The 27,074-nt window shown below is 40.1% G+C and overlaps 3 protein-coding genes across 3 annotated transcripts; all 3 read left to right on the forward strand.

The window, feature by feature from the left end:
* The first annotated feature begins 1,145 nt into the window (after positions 1–1,145).
* On the forward strand, positions 1,146–4,145 carry LOC311507594 (transmembrane protein 150C-like). Its single transcript, XM_084571998.1, has 7 exons — positions 1,146–1,389; positions 2,063–2,116; positions 2,196–2,228; positions 2,300–2,367; positions 2,870–2,997; positions 3,071–3,254; positions 3,350–4,145. The coding sequence occupies exons 1-7, from the start codon at positions 1,313–1,315 to the stop codon at positions 3,520–3,522; spliced, it is 717 nt and encodes a 238-aa protein (XP_084428124.1). The 5' UTR covers positions 1,146–1,312; the 3' UTR covers positions 3,523–4,145.
* Positions 4,146–7,586: 3,441 nt separating this feature from the next.
* Positions 7,587–14,447, forward strand: LOC311508007 (transmembrane protein 150C-like). Its single transcript, XM_084572609.1, has 8 exons — positions 7,587–7,760; positions 10,348–10,429; positions 11,515–11,568; positions 11,649–11,684; positions 11,756–11,823; positions 12,738–12,865; positions 12,939–13,122; positions 13,218–14,447. The coding sequence occupies exons 2-8, from the start codon at positions 10,353–10,355 to the stop codon at positions 13,370–13,372; spliced, it is 702 nt and encodes a 233-aa protein (XP_084428735.1). The 5' UTR covers positions 7,587–7,760; positions 10,348–10,352; the 3' UTR covers positions 13,373–14,447.
* A 2,280-nt stretch (positions 14,448–16,727) lies between these two features.
* Positions 16,728–26,785, forward strand: LOC311507905 (uncharacterized protein; the record flags this gene model as incomplete). Its single annotated transcript, XM_084572450.1, has 16 exons — positions 16,728–17,113; positions 18,121–18,202; positions 18,765–18,818; positions 18,899–18,934; positions 19,006–19,073; positions 19,573–19,700; positions 19,774–19,957; positions 20,053–20,263; positions 20,487–20,500; positions 23,798–23,879; positions 25,309–25,362; positions 25,443–25,478; positions 25,586–25,653; positions 26,155–26,282; positions 26,356–26,539; positions 26,631–26,785. Exons 2-16 carry the CDS (start codon positions 18,126–18,128, stop codon positions 26,783–26,785), a joined length of 1,479 nt encoding a protein of 492 aa, XP_084428576.1. The 5' UTR covers positions 16,728–17,113; positions 18,121–18,125.
* Between the last annotated feature and the right edge of the window lie 289 nt (positions 26,786–27,074).

Raw genomic sequence — 27,074 nt, forward strand, 5'->3', positions numbered from 1 at the left:
GACAAAAATACTACAAAAAAAAAAAAAAAAAAAAACTAAATGAACTCTATGGACTAAAACAAAAACAAAGAGGATAAAAACACCACAAGACACAATGACGAATAGCACACAACCACAAAAATGGATGGGTGGGTGTTACATCCGCCCCTACAGCCTCCAGTACGTGCTTTTATTTGAAGGGCATACATCTCGTCGACTCGTCGCTGGAGAACGAAACCACTTCATTAGTGGCTCTTTGTTGAGGACTAACGATCTCACGAGTCTAACCGACAATTATTTAACATAAACAGAGACAAAGAAGAAACAAAGATCGGGTTTCAGAAGCAGGACGTCGCGTTTACAGCACTTCCAGTCAGCTCTGGTGAGGACCTCGTCCAGGTACAGCATGCTACTGGTAATGTTGACTGTTTAATGATGCACACCTGTAACGTGTCGGCTCTCGTGCTGAGGTCTCGTGTAGTTTGGGGCTGTTAACAGTTCACTTCCTGTTTTGGTTCGATTGATCTCTTATTTTATATTTTTCTGCTTCATTTAAACCTAAAGATCCATAAAGAGTCAGTTTAGTTATTATTATTTCACTCAGGGATTATATTTAAGATGCTACTGACACATGAACAAATGAATACGTGATGAATTCATAAAATAATAAAACTGTTAATGTGGTTAGAAACAGGTTTGGAGTCTGCAGCACTGACAGACTCTGACTCTGTCTAATATGTAAACTCTTCATCTGCTGGTTTCTCTCTGCTTCTAGAATAAATCTAATAATAATTGAGTTTTTATAAAGAGACACACATAGTGGCTACAGAGAGACACATTGAGACACAAACCTTTACATAAAGGTAAACATCCTACTCCTTTTTCTATTTCTCCTCCTCTGTCTTCATCTCGGCCTTCCTCCTCCTCCTTTAACGTCTTCTCCATGTGACACAAAGAGACACTTAATTACTACAGAGACATTAAATAGTTATAAAGAGACAGGTACACAAAATGGACACATTTTGTAAAAATACACAAAATGTCTACAAAGAGAAACAGAGTAAACAGATAGTAAATGGCGTCCTACTCTTCCTCCTCCTCCTCCTCCTCCTCCTCCTCCTCAGCAGCTGAACCACTTTGTCAGTATAGTTCTGTAGTGGTTGATGTTCTAATGTAAACACATATCTGATCATTTTATTTATCAAGTCTCTGTGGAAACAGTCCAGTTAGAATCTCTGATCAGAATGATTGATCAGGCTGAAGAAATATTGTAAATGTAATGTAGACCTTCTTATTCTTCTTCTTCTGCTTCTTCTTTGGTGTCACAGGAAACATGATGTGTGGCTGGAGCCCGTGGGTTCTTCTGCCTCCCGTCTACTCCGTGTCCATTGCTGCTGGACTGTGGGTGGTGTAAGTTCTGTTCTCCTTCTACCGGACGTTTTACATTCACGGCTCATGTTAAAAAGAGACACAATCAACTACAACATGTAGAGGACAACGAAGACACTCAATGTCCACAAAGAGACAGAAAATACCACAAAAGATTAGTATGACAACTGTGAGATACTTTCTGTAAAAAGACACTGACTGATTTGAGACACAAAGAGACACTGAATGACAACAAACAGACACAAACGGACTACAAAGAGACACCAAGAGACACAAAGAAACACAAAGAAACACAAAGAGACACAGACACAAACGGACTACAAAGAGACACAAAGAGACACAAAGAAACACAAAGAGACACAGACACAAACGGACTACAAAGAGACACAAAGAGACACCAAGAGACACAAAGAAACACAGACACAAACGGACTACAAAGAGACACCAAGAGACACAAACAGACACAAAGAGACACAAACTGACTAGAAAGAGACACAAAGAGACACCAAGAGACACAAACTGACTACAAAGAGACACAAAGAGACTATAAAGACACACAAAGAGAGACAAATATACACAAACTGACTACAGGGAAACAAAAAGAGACACAAAGAGACACAGAGTTACTACAAAGAGACACTAAATGATGTTTTTATTCTCCTTTAACGTCTTGTTCCCTCTTGTATTTGAACAGGTACTCTATAGCTGTCAAAAATGAGAACGTAATACCCCTGGGATCACCGTACAGGTCTGACTCTCAACCATGTACTGATGATTATTGTAATTTCACTGTTTCCTGTGATTGACTTCTCGTTTTATTCATTTAGGAAAAGAAATGGTACCCACTATCCCTTCATCAGGTACACACTGTCCTCACTGCCTCTCGTCCTTTTAACAACAAACAGACTAAATACTATTTTTCCTCTCTCAGTAATTCAGGAAACTTTCCTCCAGCCAGCTGCCTCTTCAGCGAGGTCATGACCCTGGCAGCTTTTGGAGGTAAAGGCAGTGATGCAGACACTGATTAGATCACTTCCTAACACTTCTGGTGACTGGAGTTAGAGCAGAAGAAGAAGAAGAAGGAGTTGTAGTTTCCATCAGTGATTTCAAATCTCTTCTGTTGGTCTAAACGAAGCACGGACAATAAACAGACTCTGGAACAATATCCAGATGTAATATTAGACTTTCTGACACAAGGCGAGATCTGGTCATCTGAATTTCTCTCTGAGCGTTTGTCTTGTAATCACGTCAGTAGAAAGAGAATTAGGTCTAATATTAACTTTTTTCTCTTTTTTTTTTTGGTTTTTGGATTCAAACGTAAAAATCAAACCACTTTGTTTTTCCAGTTTTAGTTTCTGGTCTTAAAAACAAACTTGAAATACCATTTGGTTAAAATGATGGAATCTCTGATCAGAATCATTTCAGTCGGGTTGAAGAAATGTTGATTATGATTCAGTCGAGGTGTTGAGCCGTTCCCTCTCCTGGTTCTTCTCTCTTCCAGGGTTTGTCATCGGTGTCTTCCGATACCTTCAGCTGAGAAATAGAGTGATAAAACCTTGGCTGAACGTCGCTAGTCTGGTGGTCTTTTCTGCCGGCTGCTTTGGGATGACGCTAGTAGGAAACTTCCAGGTGAGATAACAGATTCACAGACAGACGATAGAGTACATCCAGACGTTTTAAAGATAAACTCTGTGTTTCTTAGATATTCAACATGAGGAATACTCACAACGTGGGCACCCTGATGACGTTTGGCCTGGGGACCCTGTTCTGCTGGGGCCAGTGTTACATCACCCTGAAGGCGAACATTAAGAACGAGGGGAAGAAGATGGCCGTCATTCGGTTCCTGTTGTCTGGAGCCATCACTCTCTGCTTCATCCTCGTAATTTGTATCCTCCCTCCATTGAATGAATGTAAACTGTCAGTCTAAGCTCACAGGTTGCCATGTTCTTCACCCTCCAGACCCTTAACTCTTGTGGTTCAGGCTTCAAGCACACATCTCAGAAAAGGCAGGGAGCTCAGTGCCAGTGGTCGCTGGTCATGTTCTTCCTCATCTTCATCAGCACTTTTGCCGTCGAGTTTCGCCACAGCCGCTTCCAGATAGTCTGCTCAGACAACGTCGCGTACACACATCCCTGCACCCCGACAGTCAGTTAGAGCCCTCGGAAGTTGCCAGGCTGGTCCTGGACCGGGTGTAGTGAGTATTTCCAGCAACAAAGAAAATTATTTACTCGTTTTTAAAGATCACCAGGTCCAACTGCAGTCCCTCTGGAGAAGCCTAAACGAGCTGGATCACAACATCATGCATGCATGTTTGAATTTTATAAATGTTTTTATGTGTACAGTTGAAGTTTGAATCTACTTACTTGAATTTTTACATGTTGAAGTCTTTAAAACTGAACTAAAAAAAAATGTTCTAGCCGACTTTTGGCAAGTCGGCAACGGTCGGTTGGCCACAATAACCGTCATCTGGAGGCAAAAGGCCGGACGCTTGCAAGCCAAAGGACGACATCTCAACTGTGAAGCACGGCGGCGGCAGCATCATGTCGTTATTAGTGCGCTTCAGGAAAATCTAAGGTATTATGAGGAAGGCAGATTAAGTGGATATATTGAAGGAACATCTTAAGAAGTCAGCTGCAAAGTTTGGTCATAAATAGGTCTTAAAAAAAGACCATGACACCAACAAAGTGAAGGCATTAGAGATAAGCTGAAAAACTTCCACCAGTTAAATGTCAGGGATTGTGAAGAAATAAGTTTAAATTTGTTTAAAATGTGTATAAATCTAGCCCTTTACCATGTGTGTTGTGATTTCAGTTGTAGAATGTTTTTTTGGTTTTATATTTCTACTCTTTTTATCCAGAATTCTAAATCATTATGTGTTCTTTCTCTTTTTATTTCTCTCCATAATATCCATGTGTGCTGGAATTTAGACTGAATTTGGGGGATTTTAAAAGGACCATTTAGTTTCAAGTGGGACACCAACAATCATACTATCAGTGTTTTATTTAAAGTTTCTATTTTTTTAAAAAGACGCTTTATTTTTGTAAAGTCATAAATGCTGTCAAGTATGTATCCATAGCAACCAACCACTATCAATAAAAATATATATATTTGCATTGATGTAGTCTTTAAATTAACCTGAAATCATAAACTTTAAAGGAATTGTTGTTGATTTGTTTCAGTTTGTTTTGGACATTCAAATCCACTTATGTTTAATGACAGTGTCAATAAAGATCATTTAAGCTAAGCTAATTAGCTGCTATTAAGTCCAAATATCACTGGACTGAAATGTTGAGATTTGTTTTAAAAGGAAATAAATAAATACTAACTTAACGTGTGCACTTTCTGATACAGCTTGTCCCAAAATGTGTGTCACCTCCCCAAGTCATGGCTCAAACACAACAAACTGTTCTTGGTTCTGAACCAGCAGTATGTGGAGATCCATTAGAGACAGCAGCTGGTACACCACATACGTCAAATCCAGCAGAAGCATCAATGTCGACCCAATAAAATGACAAAAATATACATAACAGATGTAAATATAATTCATTTTACTCACCAGAACTTTAGAAACTATTTAGAGTTCTGTCAACCAAGGGTAGCGCTCATAGTTGCTGACCTGAAAGTTTCCCCGGCTGGGTCAGGCTAGCTAGCTCCAGGGTTGGACGGCCTTTCCTCACAATATCCAGCTTTTCCTTCAAAGTCTAAAAAGATCTGCAACCAAATCCATCGACAAACCGCTAGCTTGGCTTAAATGGAGCGGCTCTCTGACCATCTAATCCGAGGATGCGAAAACGCTGACACTACCGTAGGCCACAGAGAAGGACTAAGAATACGAACTTGAAATGTGATTGGTTAAAGGAACAGCGTCATTACAATGTGCTTCAAGCTTCAGGTTTAATTGTGAAGGCCCAGGCAGATTTCTTTGACTCTGGCAACCTCTCTTTGTGTTGTTAATAAAAAAGAACAAGTCTTGTTTTACACTGACGACATGCAATATTTTCAATAAATAGTATTTATTTACAAGAAGGTGTTGCATTTTTTTTCATTTCATGAAATAAAAGATTGTGAAAAGATGTGTCATTTACTTTATTTTCAGTTAAATCAATCAACAAGTTGATTATCTTGACTTTTTATCTGCAAGCCCCTGTAGTATGAATGTATGTATGTGTGTAGTATGAAGGCAACTACTAGGATCCTACAGATTCATACAGTGTCCGAACATCTACAAATACCACAGATACAGCTGTATTCAGCCCATAGTCACTGTGTTATAATGTTGTATGGGTTAATTTTGTCTAAGTGTTGTAGGAAAAGGCAGATAAAACAAAAAAACGTATTAATAAGCAAGTAAAAAAATGACCGTATAGACTCAACCACAAACAGAAACACAAACAATATGACCACAAAAATTACTGTAGAGAACAAAAAAACAACCAAAAAAAGGCATAAAATTAATTTAAACGCACACAAAACTTAAAGACCTACAAAATGTTTACTGAATTCCTTCAAAACAACCACAAACAGACACAAAGCAAATATTAAAACCAACGACTGTCTTTGTGTTACAGGAAAAGGCAGATAAAAACAAAAAGTTTAAATGTGAGAGATAAATATAATTTATCGTAAAATGAATTTTAACAAAAGACCTACAAAATATTTAATTCCTTTAAAAACAACCACAAACAGACACAAAGCAAAACTTAAAACACCAATGACTTCAGAATCAGAATCAGAATCAGCTTTAATGACCAAGTATATACACATACAGGGAATTTGACTCCGGTAGCTTTACTCTCTTGTACATAACACACAAACTTAAATAAGTGAAGAAAATTAAAAATACAAATAAGATAAAATAAACTAAATCTCAATCTGTACACATAAAAATATAGAATAAGAGCAGATATATACAACGAGCCAGGGTTTTGTACAGTGACTATATACAGTAGTGCAGTTATAGTTTATTGTTCATGTGGATGGACTCACACTCTGTGACTGCTCAGAGTTCATCAGAGCGACAGCCCGGGGGAAGAAACTGTCCTTGTGGCAGGTGGTTTTGGCGTACAGCGCTCTGTAACGCCGGCCTGAGGGGAGGAGTCTAAACAGGTTGTGACCAGGGTGTGAGGGGTCTGTGGAGATTTTACCGGCCCACTTCCTGACTCTGGACCGGTACAGGTCCTGGATGGAGGGAAGATCGGTGCCAATGATCCTCTCTGCAGCCCTGACTGTTCTCTGCAGTCTGTCCCTGTCATGTCTGGTGGCGGATCCAAACCAGACTGTGATGGATGTGGTCAGGACAGACTGGACTATCGCGGTGTAGAAGATGATCAGCAGCTCCTGAGGCAGGTTGAACTTCCTGACCTGATGCAGAAAGTATAGCCTCTGCTGGGCCTTCTTCCGTACAGAGTCTATGTGGGAGGTCCACTTCAGGTCCCGTGAAATTGTGGACCCTAGGAACCTGAATGACTCTACTGTAGGGACTGTCCTGTTGAGGACTGTGAGAGGAGGGGTTGATGGGGGCTCTTCCTGAAGTCCACTGTCATCTCCACAGTTTTGAGCGGGTTTAGCTCCAGGTGGTTCTGACTGCACCAGAGGACCAGCTGTTCCACTTCCCTTCTGTATGCAGACTCGTCGCCGTCCCGGATGAGTCCAATGACGGTGGTTTCGTCTGCAAACTTCAGGAGTTTCACAGAAGGGTCCCTTGAGGTGCAGTCAGTGGTGTAAAGGGAGAAAAGCAGTGGGGAGAGAACGCATCCCTGGGGGGGCGCCAGTGCTGAGGGACTGGGTGCTGGATGTGAAGTTACCCAGTTTCATCTGCTGCCTTCTGTCAGTCAGGAAACTGGTAATCCACTGACAGATGGGGGGGGGGGGGCACAGTGAGCTGGGACAGTTTGTGGTGGAGGAGCTCCGGGACGATGGTGTTGAACGCAGAGCTGAAGTCCACAAATAGGACCCGTGCGTAGGTCCCTGCAGAGTCTAGGTGGTGCAGGATGTAGTGGAGAGCCATGCTGACTGCATCATCTTCAAAAGGACATAAATCAATCTCACGACTCGTCAAAAATACTACAAAAACAAAAATAAACTAAATGAACTATATGGACACTTTTTAGCTGTCAGTGCCCGAGACCCCCCTGTCTTACAATCCGCCCCTGCGTACAGCCTCCAGTACGTGCTTTTATTTTGAAGGGCATACGTCCAGATTAACCGTGACTCGTCGCTGGAAAACGAAACCACTTCATTAGTGGCTCTTTGCTGAAGACTAACGATCTAACGAGTCTAACCGACAATTATTTAACATAAATAGAGACAAAGAAGAAACAAAGATCGGGTTTCAGAAGCAGGACGTCGCGTTTACAGCACTTCCGGTCAACTCTGGTGGGGAGCTCGTCCAGGTACAGCATGCTACTGGTCACCTGTCACCTGTCACCTGTAATGTTGACTGTATAATGATGCACACCTGTAACGTGTCGGGTCTCGTGCTGAGGTCTCGTGTAGTTTGGTGAAGTTAACAGTTCACTTCATGTTTTGGTTCGATCGAACTTTATATTTTTCTGCTTCTTTTAAACCTAAAGATCCATAAAGAGTCAGTTTAGTTATTTCACTCAGGGATTATATTTATGCTACTGACACATGAACAAATGAATACGTGATGAATTCATAAAATAATAAAACTGTTAATGTGGTTAGAAACAGGTTTGGAGTCTGCAGCACTGACAGACTCTGACTCTGTCTAACTATGTAAACTCTTCATCTGCTGGTTTCTCTCTGCTTCTAGAATAAATTCTAACTAGAAAATTCCTGCGGAAAATTTGACTGTGCCAATGCTGCTGCCGTCCAGTTTGAAGTGTGGGTGGTGTCTGCCCTAACTCTCTTTTGAAAGTTTTTCCGCTGGGCTCAAGGCCTGCAGCAAAGAGGGAGGCCACACCCAGAAATATACTCTGAAAATTAGTGTAATGTGTAAATCGGAGGAGTCAGTAATGTCAGCCGTGACTGGATGGGTGTGAGTTTGATATAATGCATTTTGGAGGGTACAACAAACCAAAGGAACAGGATGAGGAGGATGCAGTAGGCCTCGCTGAGAGAGAGACACTGACAAGGGCTGTCCTTTATGCCCTTCTATCAGTACTTTGTCTTACCTATATACAGCAATTTGTTTCAGTTGTGGTTGTTTTAAAGTGCTTTATAAATAACCGATTAAAAACAGCAAAACAATAAAAAATAATAAAAACAATAAAAGCACTAAACAAAAGCACAAAAACAGGGTCTCATGCTGGGTCGAAAGCCAAGGAACAAAAATGGGTTTTAAGACAAGTTTTAAAAATGGACAGTGAGGGCGCTTGTCTGATGCGCAGTGGTAGATCGTTCCACAATTTGGAAGCAGCAACAGAGAAAGCTCTGTCCCCTCTGAGCTTCAGTTTAGACTTCTAGACCTCTAGGAGCAGCTGATCAGCTGACCTGAGACACCAAGCAGAAGTGAAAGGATGGAGAAGCTCAGAGAGGTCAGGAGGGAGACCTTTTAAAGATTACTTTTCATATATATTTATATATACTGCCATTGACGCTGTTACAAGACATAACGTTTCCTACTTTACGTGGTGGAATACTATTTTGCAACTTCACACAGATGCACTTTATTTAAAAATATCTTCCCTTTAAATTGTAAAACTTCAATATTATGTTTTAACTTCTGTGCTGCTTTGATGACTGTGATAAGCTCCCGCTAACCTCCATGTTAGTTTGCCATGGCTTGCCCCGCGGGTCCGCCGCTAGTCCCGCCGCTAGTCCCGCGGGTCCGCTCGCCAACATACCGGAGCTATGCTGGAAGGCTAGCCTAAGGCTAATTAATTGGTCGGCTAATAGTTAACTTCTACTACCAGTTCAGCTTTGTTGGGCACAAACACTTCACATATAAATAATTCTAGAGATTCACTTACCTAATAAAGTGGATGAAACGTGTAAGGGATGTTCTGTTAGGAGTTACAGCAAAGCAGCCAGATATAATTTGTATTTAAAATAAACTAAAGCCTCAAACACGGCTGAGAAGTTGTCATTTATTCAATGAGAGGAGCTATGGCTACCAGGAGCTGTGGAGTGTTCTGCCTCCCTACGGTAGTGCTGTAATGGTGTGAGAGTTCCTAATGTTTTGGCAGTCTGTTACTGTAATGCTATAGTGAGAGGGGAGGTGGGGTCATAGTGTCAGGTTCTGCGTCCCTACTATAGTGCTGTAATGGGTTGAGGGGTCATAATGTTTTGGCAGTCTGTTACTGTAATGCTATAGTGGGACGGGAGGTGGGGTCATAGTGTCAGGTTCTGCGTCCCTACTATAGTGCTGTAATGGGTTGAGGGGTCATAATGTTTTGGCAGTCTGTTACTGTAATGCTATAGTGGGACGGGAGGTGGGGTCATAGTGTCAGATTCTGCCTCCCTACTATAGTGCTGTAATGGGTTGAGGGGTCATAATGTTTTGGCAGTCTGTTACTGTAATGCTATAGTGGGAGGGGAGGTGGGGTCATAGTGTCAGGTTCTGCCTCCCTACTATAGTGCTGTAATGGGTTGAGGGGTCATAATGTTTTGGCAGTCTGTTACTGTGTGAATGTGCTCCTCTTCTGCTGCGTGTGTAAGCGTGTGTAAGCTCGTTAGGGTCCGGTTGTCATGGCTACCAGGGCCAGCTGCTGCTGAAGTCTCCTTCTGCCTCTCACCTCTGCCTGAGTCAGAGGGAGGTCCAAAAAAAGTGGACCCTAGGATTAGGGGTCCGAACTAATGCTCATAAATCAAAAACTACAAGTCCTATCGGGAAGCCGCTTGTCCTCTCCGATTTTGTGTATTTCCACGCACGTACTGTGAAAATTGTGGCCTCGGTCGATTGAGAAAGGCGAGGAGGGAAATTGATTTTAGACGAAAAATGAATCTCAAATTCCAATATTGTAAATGTAATGTAGACCTTCTTATTCTTCTTCTTCTTCTTCTTTGGTGTCACAGGAAACATGATGTGTGGCTGGAGCCCGTGGGTTCTTCTGCCTCCCATCTACTCCGTGTCCACTGCTGCTGGACTGTGGGTGGTGTAAGTTCTGTTCTCCTTCTACCGGACGTTTACATTCACTGCTCATATTAAAAAGAGACACAATCTACTACAACATGTAGAGGACAACGAAGACACTCAATGTCCACAAAGTGACAGAAAATACCACAAAAGATTAGTATGATGACTGATTTGAGACACAAAGAGACACTGAATGACAACAAACAGACACAAACGGACTACAAAGAGAAACCAAGAGACACAAAGAAACACAAACAGACACAAACAGACACAAACGGACTACAAAGAGACACCAAAAGACACAAACAGACACAAAGAGACACCAAGAGACACAAAGCGACTATAAAGATACACAAAGAGACTATAAAGAGACATAAAGAGAGACAAATATACACAAACTGACTACAAAGACACAAAAAGAGACACAAACTGACTACAAAGACACAAAAAGAGACACAAACAGACACAAACTGACTACAAAGAGACACAAAGAGACACCAAGAGACATAAACTGACTACAAAGAGACACAAAGAGACACCAAGAGACACAAAGCGACTATAGATACACAAAGAGAGACAAATATACACAAACTGACTACAGAGAAAGACAAACTGACTACAAAGAGACACAAAGAGACACAAACTGACTACAAAGAGACACAAACTGACTACAAAGAGACACAAAGAGACATAAACTGACTACAAAGAGACACCAAGAGACACAAAGCGACTATAAAGATACACAAACAGACTATAAAGAGACACAAAGAGACACCAAGAGACACAAAGCGACTATAGATACACAAAGAGAGACAAAGAGACACAAACTGACTACAAAGAGACACAAAGAGACACAAATTGACTACAAAGAGGCACAAAGAGACTATAAAGAGACACAAAGATACACAAAGAAACACAAACGGACTACAAAGAGACACCAAGAGACACAAACTGACTACAAAGAGACTATAAAGAGACGCAAAGAGAGACATAAATACACAAACTGACTACAGGGACACAAAAAGAGACACAGAGTTACTACAAAGAGACGCTAAATGATGTTTTTATTCTCCTTTAACGTCTTGTTCCCTCTTGTATTTGAACAGGTACTCTATAGCTGTCTATAATGAGAACGTAATACCCCTGGGATCACCGTACAGGTCTGACTCTAAACCATGTACTGATGATTATTATTATTTCACTGTTTCCTGTGATTGACTTCTCGTTTTATTCATTTCAGGAAAAGAAACGGTACCCACTATCCTCCCTTCATCAGGTACACACTGTCCTCACTGCCTCTCGTCCTTTTAACAACAAACAGACTAAATACTATTTTTCCTCTCTCAGTATTTCAGGAAACTTTCCTCCAGCCAGCTGCATCTTCAGCGAGGTCATGACCCTGGCAGCTTTTGGAGGTAAAGGCAGTGATGCAGACACTGATTAGATCACTTCCTAACACTTCTGGTGACTGGAGTTAGAGCAGAAGAAGAAGAAGAAGGAGTTGTAGTTTCCATCAGTGATTTCAAATCTCTTCTGTTGGTCTAAACGAAGCACGGACAATAAACAGACTCTGGAACAATATCCAGATGTAATATTAGACTTTCTGACACAAGGTGAGATCTGGTCATCTGAATTTCTCTCTGAGCGTTTGTCTTGTAATCACGTCAGTAGAAAGAGAATTAGGTCTAATATTAACTTTTTTCTCTTTTTTTTTTTGGTTTTTGGATTCTAACATAAAAATCAAACCACTTTGTTTTTCCAGTTTTTGTTTCTGGTCTTAAAAACAAACTTGAAATACCCACAAAATGCAGCAACATTGGAAACATGGAGACATCTGGGTCTTCTTCTACTGAATCAATTCAAGGGAAAACCCCTCTTCTTCTTCTTCTGAATCTTCTGAATCTTCTTCTTCTTTGTTTTCTTTTTCTTCTTCTTATTCTCTTTCTTTGTCATCATCGTTTTCTTCATCTTCCTCTTCTTCTTCTTCTGTTATAATTCTTGTAGATTCAGTGCTCCACATTGGGCCTCCTGTTAAGAGGGAGTTGTTTGTTGCCACCGTTGCCTTCGTTCTTGCTCTGGGGGTTCCAGACTAGATTTTGTAAAGTGTCTTGTGACAGTTTATATTGTTATTGATGTTATATCAATACAATTGAATCAAACTGAACCACTTTATCAATAAAGTCCTGTAATGATCAAAAGTAATCATCTGTTCAAATCCTTTTTATTTGGAATCTCTGATCAGAATCATTTCAGTCGGGTTGAAGAAATGTTGATTATGATTCAGTCGAGGTGTTGAGCCGTTCCCTCTCCTGGTTCTTCTCTCTTCCAGGGTTTGTCATCGGCGTCCTCCGATACCTTCAGCTGAGAAATAGAGTGATAAGACCTTGGCTGAACATCGCTAGTCTGGTGGTCTTCTCTGCCAGCTGCTTTGGGATGACGCTAGTCGGAAACTTCCAGGTGAGATAACAGATTCACAGACAGGCGATAGAGCACATCCAGACGTGTTAAAGATAAACTCTGTGTTTCTTAGATATTCAACATGAAGATAATTCACTATTTGGGCACCTATACAACGTTTGGCCTGGGGACCCTGTTCTGCTGGGTCCAGTCCTACATCACCCTGAAGGCGAACATTAAGAACGAGGGGAAGAAGATGGCCGTCATTCGGTTCCTGTTGTCTGGAGCCATCACTCTCTGCTTCATCCTCTTTATTTGTATCCTCCCTCCATTGAATGAATGTAAACTGTCAGTCTAAGCTCACAGGTTGCCATGTTCTTCACCCTCCAGACCCTTAACTCTTGTGGTTCAGACTTCGTCGTCACAGCTCAGCTCACGCAGGGACCTCAGTGGCAGTGGTCGCTGGTCATGTTATTCCTCATCTTCATCAGCACTTTTGGCGTTGAGTTTCGCCACAGCCACTTCCAGATAGTCTGCTCAGACAACGTCCCAGACACATCCCTGTAACCCGAGGGTCAGTTAGAGCCCAGGCTGGTCATGGACCAGGTGTAGTGAGTATTTCCAGCAACAAAGAAAATTATTTACTCCTTTTTAAAGATCGCCAGGTCTGACTTCACCGGATGCAGTCCTTCTGAGGAAGGCTAAATGAGCTGGATCACAACGTCGTGCATGCATGTTTGAATTCTACAAATGTTTTTATGTGTACGGTTGAAGTTTGAATCTACATACTGGAATTTTGACATGTTAAAGTCTTTAAAACAGATTTTTTTTGGCAACTATAGTTTTGACAAGTCGGCTAGAACATCTAATTTATATGGCCAACATTCAAACTTGGTGCGTCTTTATTTGACATCACAGAAAAATCAAAAGTAATCAGCCAAGAGAAAAAATGTGCAACTCAAAGACAAACATCTGGGTCATCTTTGGGTACAATACTACACATAATGGGACCACTCAACCAAGAGATGGAGCTACTTTGGTACGAAAATTACGTCGCTATAATCCGAAAGTCTGCTCCGCAAACAAATAAGACGCTTCTCCAAAACAGAAATAAAAGGCAACAAAGTGAAGGCATTAAATGCCACCAGTTAAATGTCAGGGATTGTGAAGAAATAAGTTTAAATTTGTTTAAAATGTGTATAAATCTAGCCCTTTACCCTGTGTGTTCTGAGTTCAGTTGTAGAATGTTTTTTTGGTTTTATATTTCTACTCTTTTTATCCAGAATGCTTTTTATTTCTCTCCATAATATGCATGTGTGCTGGAATTTAGACTGAATTTTGGGGATTTTAAAGAGACCATTTAGTTTCAAGTGGGACACCAGCAATTATACTATCAGTGTTTTTTTCAAGTTTCTATTTTTTTTTAAAAGACGCTTTATTTTTGTAAAGTCATAAATGCTGTCAAGTATGTATCCATAGCAACCAACCACTATCAATAAAAATATATATATATTGCATTGGTGTAGTCTTTAAATTAACCTGAAATCATAAACTTTAAAGGAATTGTTGTTGATTTGTTTCAGTTTGTTTTGGACATTCAAATCCACTTTATTGACAGTGTCAATAAAGATAATTTAAACTAAGCTAATTAGCTGCTATTAAATCCAAATATCACTGGACTGAAATGTTGAGATTTGTTTTAAAAGGAAATAAATAAATACTAACTTAACGTGTGCACTTTCAGATACAGCTTGTCCCAAAATGTGTGTCACCTCCCCAAGTCATGGCTCAAACACAACAAACTGTTCTTGGTTCTGAACCAGCAGTATGTGGAGATCCATTAGAGACAGCAGCTGTGTGATGGCTGCATCCACAGCCACACAGGATTGAAAAGTCGGTAACCCCCTAGCACTGACACCTTTTTAGTTAGTAGTACATTTGTGTTAGTTTGCTTTAGCTGGTTTATTTTGCAGATAATTTACAGATAAAAGACAGGACACATGTTTGTTTTACTTATCACATTTATATTTTGCAGAGTCATTAGTTCTAATGGTAATTGTTATTTTTTTGAGTTACCAGTGCTGGTGGGGTCCCCTCGTGGTGCTGCTGCAGGAGGCCAGGAGCAAAGGCTGAGGAAAAGGGTCGGGCCTGCTAAATGGTCTCCTGGGCCGATTGGGCTGCACCATCTCCCCAATACCTCCAGGGAGGAGGATTTTGATTAGTTTGATTATTTTTGTTTCTTAGGGTATTTAGAATTTTTGTATTTCTTTATTAAGGCCTTTGTTTAGAGAATTCTGTTTTTTTTTGTTAGATGTTAATTGTTGTAATATGGCTTAGTGCGGTTAGTGTAGTGTTTTTCAGTTCCCCCTAGTGTGTCAACGTGGTCTGATCAGCCACTATATATGTGCCCCATTGTGTTAATTTTGTCAGGTCTGTTTGTTGAGTTTGTTCTTAGTTGTTTTCAGTTACACACTGAGTCTTGTTAATTTGACCTCTTTTTATGGGCCCAAAAGTTTAACAAGTTTTTGTAAATTAATTTTTTTGCCTTTTTGTTAAATAAAACCTTCTTTTCTTTAAACCACCTGAGCATTCTCCTGCTTTGGCCAGCTCGGTCTCTCACAAGCTGGTACGCCACATACGTCAAATCCAGCAGAAGCATCAATGTCGACCCAATAAAATGGCAAAAATATACATAACAGATGTAAATATAATTCATTTTACTCACCAGAACTTTAGAAACTATTTAGAGTTCTGTCAACCAAGGGTAGCGCTCATAGTTGCTGACCTGAAAGTTTCCCCGGCTGGGTCAGGCTAGCTCGCTCCAGGGTTGGACGGCCTTTCCTCACAATATCCAGCTTTTCCTTCAAAGTCTAAAAAGATCTGCAACCAAATCCATCGACAAACCGCTAGCTTGGCTTAAATGGAGCGGCTCTCTGACCATCTAATCCGAGGACGCGAAAACGCTGACACTACCGTAGGCCACAGAGAAGGACTAAGAATACGAACTTGAAATGTGATTGGTTAAAGGAACAGCGTCATTACAATATGCTTCAAGCTTCAGGTTTAATTGTGAAGGCCCAGGCAGATTTCTTTGACTCTGGCAACCTCTCTTTGTGTTGTTAATAAAAAAGAACAAGTCTTGTTTTAGACTAACGACATGCAATATTTTCAATAAATAGTATTTATTTACAAGAAGGTGTTGCATTTTTTTTCATTTCATGAAATAAAAGATTGTGAAAAGATGTGTCATTTACTTTATTTTCAATTAAATCAATCAACAAGTTGATTATCTTGACTTTTTATCTGCAACCCCTGTAGTATGAATGTATGTGTATAGTATGAAGGCAACTATTAGGATCCTACAGATTCATACAGTGTCCGAACATCTACAAATACCACAGATACAGCTGTATTCAGCCCATAGTCACTGTGTTATAATGTTTAATGCGGAGGTCTTCAACAGGGGCTCCACGACCCCAAGGGCGTCTGTGGAGGTACTGCAGTGGGGTTGCGAACTTTTTTCCATAAATTTAAATGTCTTTAAATACACATATACATAAGTAGGGGGTCCACAAACGCAAAATGAATAAAAAATTACTGTAGAGACAAAAAACAACCAAAAAAAGCACAAAATTAATTTAAACACACACAAAACGTCTTTAAAAGACCGAGAAAATGTTTATTTAATTCCTTCAAAACAACCACACACAGACACAAAGCAAATGTTAAAACCAACGGCTGTCTTTGTCTTGCAGGAAAAAGCAGATAAAAACCAAAAAAAACGTTTAAATGTGAGAGATAAATGTAATTTATTGTAAAATTAATTTAAACAAAAGACCTACAAAATATTCAATTCCTTTAAAAACAACCACAAACAGACACAAAGCAAAAATTAAAACGGCAACGACTTCAAAGGGACATAAATCAATCTCATGACAAAAATACTACAAAAAAAAAAACTAAATGAACTCTATGGACTAAAACAAAAACAAAGAGGATAAAAACACCACAAGACACAATGACCAATAGCACACAACCACATAAAATGGATGGGTGGGTGTTACATCCGCCCCTGCGTACAGCCTCCAGTACCTGCTTTTATTTTGAAGGGCATACATCTCGTCGACTCGTCGCTGGAGAACGAAACCACTTCACTGGTGGCTCTTTGTTGAAAATTAACGATCTAACGAGTCTAACCGACAATTATTTAACATAAATAGAGACAAAGAAGAAACAAAAATCGGGTTTCAGAAGCAGGACGTCGTGTTTACAGCACTTCCGGTCAACTCTGGTGAGGAGCTCGTCCAGGTACAGCATGCTACTGGTCACCTGTCACCTGTCACCTGTAATGTTGACTGTATAATGATGCACACCTGTAACGTGTCGGGTCTCGTGCTGAGGTCTCGTGTAGTTTGGTGAAGTTAACAGTTCACTTCATGTTTTGGTTCGATTGAACTCTTAATTTATATTTTTCTGCTTCTGTTAAACCTAAAGATCCATAAAGAGTCAGTTTAGTTATTATTATTTCACTCAGGGATTATATTTAAGATGCTACTGACACATGAACAAATGAATACGTGATGAATTCATAAAATAATAAAACTGTTAATGTGGTTAGAAACAGGTTTGGAGTCTGCAGCACTGACAGACTCTGACTCTGTCTAATATGTAAACTCTTCATCTGCTGGTTTCTCTCTGCTTCTAGAATAAATCTAATAATAGCCTAATTGTTTCTGGGCGTGTTTCCTCCTCGTAGGGTAAACATCCTCCTCCACCTTCTACTTCTTACTTCCTCTCCAAGTGTCAGTAGAGACACAGACTCACTACTAAGAGACATTGAGTTTTTATAAAGAGACACACATAGTGGCTACAAAGAGACACATTGAGACACAAACCTTTACATAAAGGTAAACATCCTACTCCTTTTTCTATTTCCCCTCCTCTGTCTTCATCTCGGCCTTCCTCCTCCTCCTCCTCCTCCTCCTCCTTTAACGTCTTCTCCATGTGACACAAAGACACTAAATTACTACAGAGACATTAAATAGTAAACAGATAGTAAATGGCGTCCTACTCTTCCTCCTCCTCCTCCTCCTCAGCAGCTGAACCACTTTGTCAGTATAGTTCTGTAGTGGTTGATGTTCTAATGTAAACACATATCTGATCATTTTATTTATCAAGTCTCTGTGGAAACAGTCCAGTTAGAATCTCTGATCAGAATGATTGATCAGGCTGAAGAAATATTGTAAATGTAATGTAGACCTTCTTCTTCTTCTTCTTCTTCTTCTTCTTCTTCTTCTTCTTCTTTGGTGTCACAGGAAACATGATGTGTGGCTGGAGCCCGTGGGTTCTTCTGCCTCCCGTCTACTCCGTGTCCATTGCTGCTGGACTGTGGGTGGTGTAAGTTCTGTTCTCCTTCTACCGGACGTTTACATTCACAGCTCATATTAAAAAGAGACACAATCTACTACAATGTGTAGAGGACAACGAAGACACTCAATGTCCACAAAGAGACAGAAAATACCACAAAAGATTAGTATGACGACTGTGAGATACTTTTTGTAAAAAGACACTGACTGATTTGAGACACAAAGAGACACTGAATGACAACAAACAGACACAAACGGACTTCAAAGAGACACCAAGAGACACAAAGAGACACAAAGAGACACAAACTGACTACAAAGAGACACAGAGACACCAAGAGACACAAACTGACTAGAAAAGAGACACAAAGAGAGACAAATATACACAAACTGACTACAAACACACAAAAAGAGACACAACCTGACTACAAAGTCACAAAAAGAGAGACAAACAGACACAAACTGACTACAAAGAGACACCAAGAGACACAAAGAGACACAAATCGACTACAGAGAGACACAGAGTTACTACAAAGAGACACTAAATGATGTTTTTATTCTCCTTTAACATCTTGTTCCCTCTTGTATTTAAACAGGTACTCTATAGCTGTCAAAAATGAGAACGTAATACCCCTGGGATCACCGTACAGGTCTGACTCTAAACCATGTAGTGATGATTATTATTATTTCACTGTTTCCCATGATTAACTTCTTGTTTTATTCATTTTAGCAAAAGAAATGGTACCCACTATCCTCCCTTCATCAGGTACACACTGTCCTCACTGCCTCTCGTCCTTTTAACAACAAACAGACTAAATACTATTTTTCCTCTCTCAGTATTTCAGGAAACTTTCCGCCAGCCAGCTGCCTCTTCAGCGAGGTCATGACCCTGGCAGCTTTTGGAGGTAAAGGCAGTGATGCAGACACTGATTAGATCACTTCCTAACACTTCTGGTGACTGGAGTTAGAGCAGAAGAAGAAGAAGGAGTTGTAGTTTCCATCAGTGATTTCAAATCTCTTCTGTTGGTCTAAACGAAGCACGGACAATAAACAGACTCTGGAACAATATTCAGATGTTATATTAGACTTTCTGACACAAGGTGAGATCTGGTCATCTGAATTTCCCTCTGAGCATTTGTCTTGTAATCACGTCAGCAGCAAGAAAATTAGGTCCAATATTAACTTTTTTCTCTTTTTTTTTTTTGTTTTTGGATTCAAACATAAAAATCAAACCACTTTGTTTTTCCAGTTTTTGTTTCTGGTCTTAAAAACGAACTTGAAATACCATTTGGTTAAAATGATGGAATCTCTGATCAGAATCATTTCAGTCGGGTTGAAGAAATGTTGATTATAATTCAGTCAAGGCATTGAGCCGTTCCCTCTCCTGGTTCCTCTCTCTTCCAGGGTTTGTCATCGGCGTCCTCCGATACCTTCAGCTGAGAAACAGAGTCATAAAACCTTGTCTGAACATCACTAGTCTGGTGGTCTTCTTTGTCAGCTGCTTTGGGATGACGCTAGTAGGAAACTTCCAGGTAAGAAAACAGATTCACAGACAGGCGATAGAGCACATCCAGACGTGTTAAAGGTAAACTCTGTGTTTCTTAGATATTCAACATGAGGAAGACTCACGATGCGGGCACCCTGATGACGTTTATCCCGGGGACGCTGTTCTGCTGGGTCCAGTCCTACATCACCCTGAAGGCGAACATTAAGAACGAGGGGAAGAAGATGGCCGTCATTCGGTTCCTGTTGTCTGGAGCCATCACTCTCTGCTTCATCCTCGTAATTTGTATCCTCCCTCCATTGAATGAATGTAAACTGTCAATGTAAGCTCACAGGTTGCCATGTTCTTCACCCTCCAGACCCTTAACTCTTGTGGTTCAGGCTTCAAGCACACATCTCAGAAAACGCAGGGACCTCAGTGCCAGTGGTCGCTGGTCATGTTCTTCCTCATCTTCATCAGCACTTTTGCCGTCGAGTTTCGCCACAGCCGCTTCCAGATAGTCTGCTCAGACAACGACGCACACACATCCCTGCACCCCGACAGTCAGTTAGAGCCCTCGGAAGTTGCCAGGCTGGTCCTGGACCGGGTGTAGTGAGTATTTCCAGCAACAAAGAAAATTATTTACTCGTTTTTAAAGATCACCAGGTCCGACTGCAGTCCCTCTGGAGAAGCCTAAACGAGCTGGATCACAACATCATGCATGCATGTTTGAATTTTATAAATGTTTTTATGTGTACAGTTGAAGTTTGAATCTACTTACTTGAATTTTGACATGTTGAAGTCTTTAAAACTGAACTAAAAAAAAATGTTCTAGCCGACTTTTGGCAAGTCGGCAACGGTCGGTTGGCCACAATAACCGTCATCTGGAGGCAAAAGGCCGGAGGCTTGCAAGCCAAAGGACGACATCTCGACTGTGAAGCACGGCGGCGGCAGCATCATGTCGTTATTAGTGCGCTTCAGGAAAATCTAAGGTATTATGAGGAAGGCAGATTAAGTGGATATATTGAAGGAACATCTTAAGATGTCAGCTGCAAAGCTTAGTCATAAATAGGTCTTAAAAAAAGAAGAACCTTCCACTAGTTAAATGTCAGGGATTGTGAAGAAGTAAGTTTAAATTTGTTTAAAATGTGTATAAGTCAAGCCCTTTACCCTGTGTGTTCTGAGTTCAGTTGTAGAATGTTTTTTTGGTTTTATATTTTTACTCTTTTTATCCAGAATGCTAAATCATTATGTGTTCTTTCTCTTTTTATTTCTCTCCATAATATGCATGTGTGCTGGAATTTAGACTGAATTTTGGGGGATTTTAAAAGGACCATTTAGTTTCAAGTGGGACACCAACAATTATACTATCAGTGTTTTTTTCAAGTTTCTATTTTTTTTAAAAGACGCTTTATTTTTGTAAAGTCATAAATGCTGTCAAGTATGTATCCATAGCAACCAACCACTATCAATAAAAATATATATATACTGCATTTGTGTAGTCTTTAAATTAACCTGAAATCATAAACTTTAAAGGAATTGTTGTTGATTTGTTTCAGTTTGTTTTGGACATTCAAATCCACTTATGTTTAATGACAGTGTCAATAAAGATCATTTAAGCTAAGCTAATTAGCTGCTATTAAGTCCAGATATCACTGGACTGAAATGTTGAGATTTAAAAAGCAAATAAACAAATAAATAAATACTAACTTAACGTGTGCACTTTCAGATACAGCTTGTCCCAAAATGTGTGTCACCTCCCCAAGTCATGGCTCAAACACAACAAACTGTTCTTGGTTCTGAACCAGCAGTATGTGGAGATCCATTAGAGACAGCAGCTGGTACGCCACATACGTCAAATCCAGCAGAAGCATCAATGTCGACCCAATAAAATGGCAAAAATATACATAACAGATGTAAATATAATTCATTTTACTCACCAGAACTTTAGAAACTATTTAGAGTTCTGTCAACCAAGGGTAGCGCTCATAGTTGCTGACCTGAAAGTTTCCCCGGCTGGGTCAGGCTAGCTCGCTCCAGGGTTGGACGGCCTTTCCTCACAATATCCAGCTTTTCCTTCAAAGTCTAAAAAGATCTGCAACCAAATCCATCGACAAACCGCTAGCTTGGCTTAAATGGAGCGGCTCTCTGACCATCTAATCCGAGGATGCGAAAACGCTGACACTACCGTAGGCCACAGAGAAGGACTAAGAATACGAACTTGAAATGTGATTGGTTAAAGGAACAGCGTCATTACAATGTGCTTCAAGCTTCAGGTTTAATTGTGAAGGCCCAGGCAGATTTCTTTGACTCTGGCAACCTCTCTTTGTGTTGTTAATAAAAAAGAACAAGTCTTTGTTTTAGACTGACGACATGCAATATTTTCAATAAATAGTATTTATTTACAAGAAGGTGTTGCTTTTTTTTTCATTTCATGAAATAAAAGATTGTGAAAAGATGTGTCATTTACTTTATTTTCAGTTAAATCAATCAACAAGTTGATTATCTTGACTTTTTATCTGCAAGCCCCTGTAGTATGAATGTATGTATGTGTGTAGTATGAAGGCAACTACTAGGATCCTACAGATTCATACAGTGTCCGAACATCTACAAATACCACAGATACAGCTGTATTCAGCCCATAGTCACTGTGTTATAATGTTTTATGGGTTAATTTGGTCTTTGTGTTGCAGGAAAAGGCAGATAAAAACAAAAAAACTTAAATAAAAACTATTGTATACTACTTTATGTGACAGGAGCAAGTAAAAAAATGACCGTATAGACAGAAACACAAACAATTTGCTTATTTATTTATTTATTTATTTGCGGTGCCGGTTGAAATCGGCAACTGCTTGCAACAGCTCTTACTCAATCTCTCTTATTTTCGAATTTAATTCACTTTTTGCTTCTCTTTTTGTGGAGATTACTTTTGTAGGCCTATATACTTTTTCAGACAGCATTGCACTTTTTTAGTTTTGTTTTTTTATCGGGAGTCTCGCCATAGCCAAATATTTTTAACAACATCCAGACCGGATGCCGAAAAGGAAAACAACATCGAGAAGAGAAGAGACGCTTCACTTCTCAGCGCTGTTCTCCCCTCCGTTACCATGGGCAACGTGAGAACTGGCCGCACTCCTGTGTGGAGTGGTCTGCTGGAGGATGAGTCCCACCCCCTGCATGGTGACCTGACAGGACTGAGGAGCAGCTTCCGTGACAGACTGATTCACCCTCAATGTGTGAAGGAAAGAGGTCTTTCCTTCCTGCTGCTGTTAGGCTCTGCAACGAACACTCCTAATATGTGCAATGTTATTACACCTTATGGCGCAATAACATCATGGTGCAATAACACCAGTCTGTGTAATATATCTATTATCTGTTCTATCTCTGTCATTTCTGCATGCTGTTGCAAACTGCAGTTTCCCCATTGTGGGACAAATAAAGGTTTTCTTATTCTTCTTATTCTTTATTCAAAAATCGCAAAATGAATACAAAAATTACTGTAGAGACAAAAAAAAGGCATAAAATTAATTTAAACACACACAAAACGTCTTTAAAGACCTACAAAATGTTTATTTAATTCCTTCAAAACAACCACACACAGACACAAAGCAAATGTTAAAACCAACGGCTGTCTTTGTCTTGCAGGAAAAGGCAGATAAAAACCAAAAAAAACGTTTAAATGTGAGAGATAAATGTAATTTATTGTAAAATTAATTTAAACAAAAGACCTACAAAATATTCAATTCCTTTAAAAACAACCACAAACAGACACCTTTAACGTCTTCTCCATGTGACACAAAGACACTAAATTACTACAGAGACGTTAAATAGTTATAAAGAGATAGGTACACAAAATGTCTACAAAGAGAAAAAGAGTAAACAGATAGTAAATGGCCTCCTCCTCCTCCTCCTCCTCCTCCTCCTCCTCAGCAGCTGAACCACTTTGTCAGTATAGTTCTGTAGTGGTTGATGTTCTAATGTAAACACATATCTGATCATTTTATTTATCAAGTCTCTGTGGAAACAGTCCAGTTAGAATCTCTGATCAGAATGATTGATCAGGCTGAAGAAATATTGTAAAGGTAATGTAGACCTTCTTCTTCTTCTTCTGCTTCTTCTTCTTCTTCTTCTTCTTTGGTGTCACAGGAAACATGATGTGTGGCTGCAGCCCGTGGGCTCTTCTGCCTCCCGTCTACTCCCTGTCCATTGCTGCTGGACTGTGGGTGGTGTAAGTTCTGTTCTCCTTCTACCGGACGTTTACATTCACAGCTCATATTAAAAAGAGACACAATCTACTACAACGTGTAGAGGACAACGAAGACACTCAATGTCCACAAAGAGACAGAAAATACCACAAAAGATTAGTATGACAACTGTGAGATACTTTTTGTAAAAAGACACTGACTGATTTGAGACACAAAGAGACACTGAATGACAACAAACAGACACAAACGGACTTCAAAGAGACACCAAGAGACACAAAGAGACACAAACTGACTACAAAGAGACACCAAGAGACACAAACGGACACAAAGAGACACAAACTGACTACAAAGAGACACAAAGAGACGCCAAGAGACACAAAGAGAGACAAATATACACAAACTGACTACAGAGAGACACAAAGAGACTATAAAGAGACACAAAGAGAGACAAATATACACAAACTGACTACAAAGACACAAAAAGAGACACAAACAGACACAAAGAGAGACAAATATACACAAACTGACTACAAAGAGACACAAACTGACTACAAAGAGACACAAAGAGACACCAAGAGACACAAAGCGACTATAGATACACAAAGAGACTATAAAGAGACACAAAGAGAGACAAATATACACAAACTGACTACAGAGAAACACAAACTGACTACAAAGAGACACAAAGAGAGACAAATATACACAAACTGACTACAAAGAGACACAAAGAGACACAAACTGACTACAAAGAGACACAAAGAGACACAAACTGACTACAAAGAGGCACAAAGAGACTATAAAGAGACACAAAGAGACACAAACTGACTACAAAGAGACACAGAGACACCAAGAGACACAAACTGACTAGAAAAGAGACACAAAGAGAGACAAATATACACAAACTGACTACAAACACACAAAAAGAGACACAACCTGACTACAAAGTCACAAAAGGAGAGACAAACAGACACAAAGAGACATAAACTGACTACAAAGAGACACAAAGAGACACCAAGAGACACAAAGCGACTATAAAGATACACAAACAGACTATAAAGAGACACAAAGAGACACAAACTGACTACAAAGAGACACCAAAAGACACAAAGAGACACAAAGCGACTATAGATACACAAAGAGAGACAAATATACACAAACTGACTACAAAGAGACACAAAGAGACACAAACTGACTACAAAGATACACAAAGAGACTATAAAGAGACACAAAGAGACACAAACTGACTACAAAGAGACACCAAGAGACACAAAGCGACTATAGATACACAAAGAGACTATAAAGAGACACAGAGAGAGACAAATATACACAAACTGACTACAGGGAGACATAAAGAGACACAAATCGACTACAGAGAGACACAGAGTTACTACAAAGAGACACTAAATGATGTTTTTATTCTCCTTTAACATCTTGTCTCTTGTATTTAAACAGGTACTCTATAGCTGTCTATAATGAGAACGTAATACCCCTGGGATCACCGTACAGGTCTGACTCTAAACCATGTACTGATGATGATTATTATTTCACTGTTTCCTGTGATTAACTTCTTGTTTTATTCATTTTAGCAAAAGAAATGGTACCCACTATCCTCCCTTCATCAGGTACACACCGTCCTCACTGCCTCTTGTCCTTGTAACAACAAACAGCTGTGATGTAGAGCAGGTTTTATTCTATTGTAGAAGACTAAATACTATTTTTCCTCTCTCAGTAATTCAGGAAACTTTCCTCCAGCCAGCTGCCTCTTCAGCGAGGTCATGACCCTGGCAGCTTTTGGAGGTAAAGGCAGTGATGCAGACACTGATTAGATCACTTCCTAACACTTCTGGTGACTGGAGTTAGAGCAGAAGAAGAAGAAGGAGTTGTAGTTTCCATCAGTGATTTCAAATCTTTTCTGTTGGTCTAAACGAAGCACGGACAATAAACAGACTCTGGAACAATATTCAGATGTAATATTAGACTTTCTGACACAAGGTGAGATCTGGTCATCTGAATTTCCCTCTGAGCATTTGTCTTGTAATCACGTCAGCAGCAAGAAAATTAGGTCCAATATTAACTTTTTTCTCTTTTTTTTTTTTTGGTTTTTGGATTCAAACATAAAAATCAAACCACTTTGTCTTTCCAGTTTTTGTTTCTGGTCTTAAAAACAAACTTGAAATACCATTTGGTTAAAATGATGGAATCTCTGATCAGAATCATTTCAGTCGGGTTGAAGAAATGTTGATTATAATTCAGTCAAGGCGTTGAGCCGTTCCCTCTCCTGGTTCCTCTCTCTTCCAGGGTTTGTCATCGGCGTCCTCCGATACCTTCAGCTGAGAAACAGAGTCATAAAACCTTGTCTGAACATTGCTAGTCTGGTGGCTTTCTCTGCCAGCTGCTTTGGGATGACGCTAGTAGGAAACTTCCAGGTAAGAAAACAGATTCACAGACAGGCGATAGAGCACATCCAGACGTGTTAAAGGTAAACTCTGTGTTTCTTAGATATTCAACATGAAGATAATTCACTGTTTGGGCACCTATACGACGTTTATCCCGGGGACGCTGTTCTGCTGGGTCCAGTCTTACATCACCCTGAAGGCGAACATTAAGAACGAGGGGAAGAAGATGGCCGTCATTCGGTTCCTGTTGTCTGGAGTCATCACTCTCTGCTTCATCCTCTTTATTTGTATCCTCCCTCCATTGAATGTAAACTGTCAATGTAAGCTCACAGGTTGCCATGTTTTTCACCCTCCAGACCCTTAACTCTTGTGGTTCAGGCTTCGTCCACACATCTCAGAAAACGCAGGGACCTCAGTGCCAGTGGTCGCTGGTCATGTTCTTCCTCATCTTCATCAGCACTTTTGGCGTCGAGTTTCGCCACAGCCGCTTCCAGATAGTCTGCTCAGACAACGACGCAGACACATCCTTGTAACCCGAGGGTCAGTTAGAGACCTCGGAAGTTGTCAGGCTGTACCTGGACCGGGTGTAGTGAGTATTTCCACGAACAAAGAAAATTATTTACTTGTTTTTAAAGATCGCCAGGTCCCACTTCACTGGATGCAGTCCCTCTGAGGAAGGCTAAATGAGCTGGATCACAACGTCATGCATGCATGGTTGAATTCTACAAATGTTTTTATGTGTACAGTTGAAGTTTGAATCTACATACTGGAATTTTGACATGTTAAAGTCTTTAAAACAATTTTTTTTTTGGCAACTATAGT

This window comes from Chelon labrosus (genome assembly GCF_963514085.1).
Source record: "Chelon labrosus genome assembly, chromosome: 22".
Classification (NCBI taxonomy): domain Eukaryota; kingdom Metazoa; phylum Chordata; class Actinopteri; order Mugiliformes; family Mugilidae; genus Chelon; species Chelon labrosus.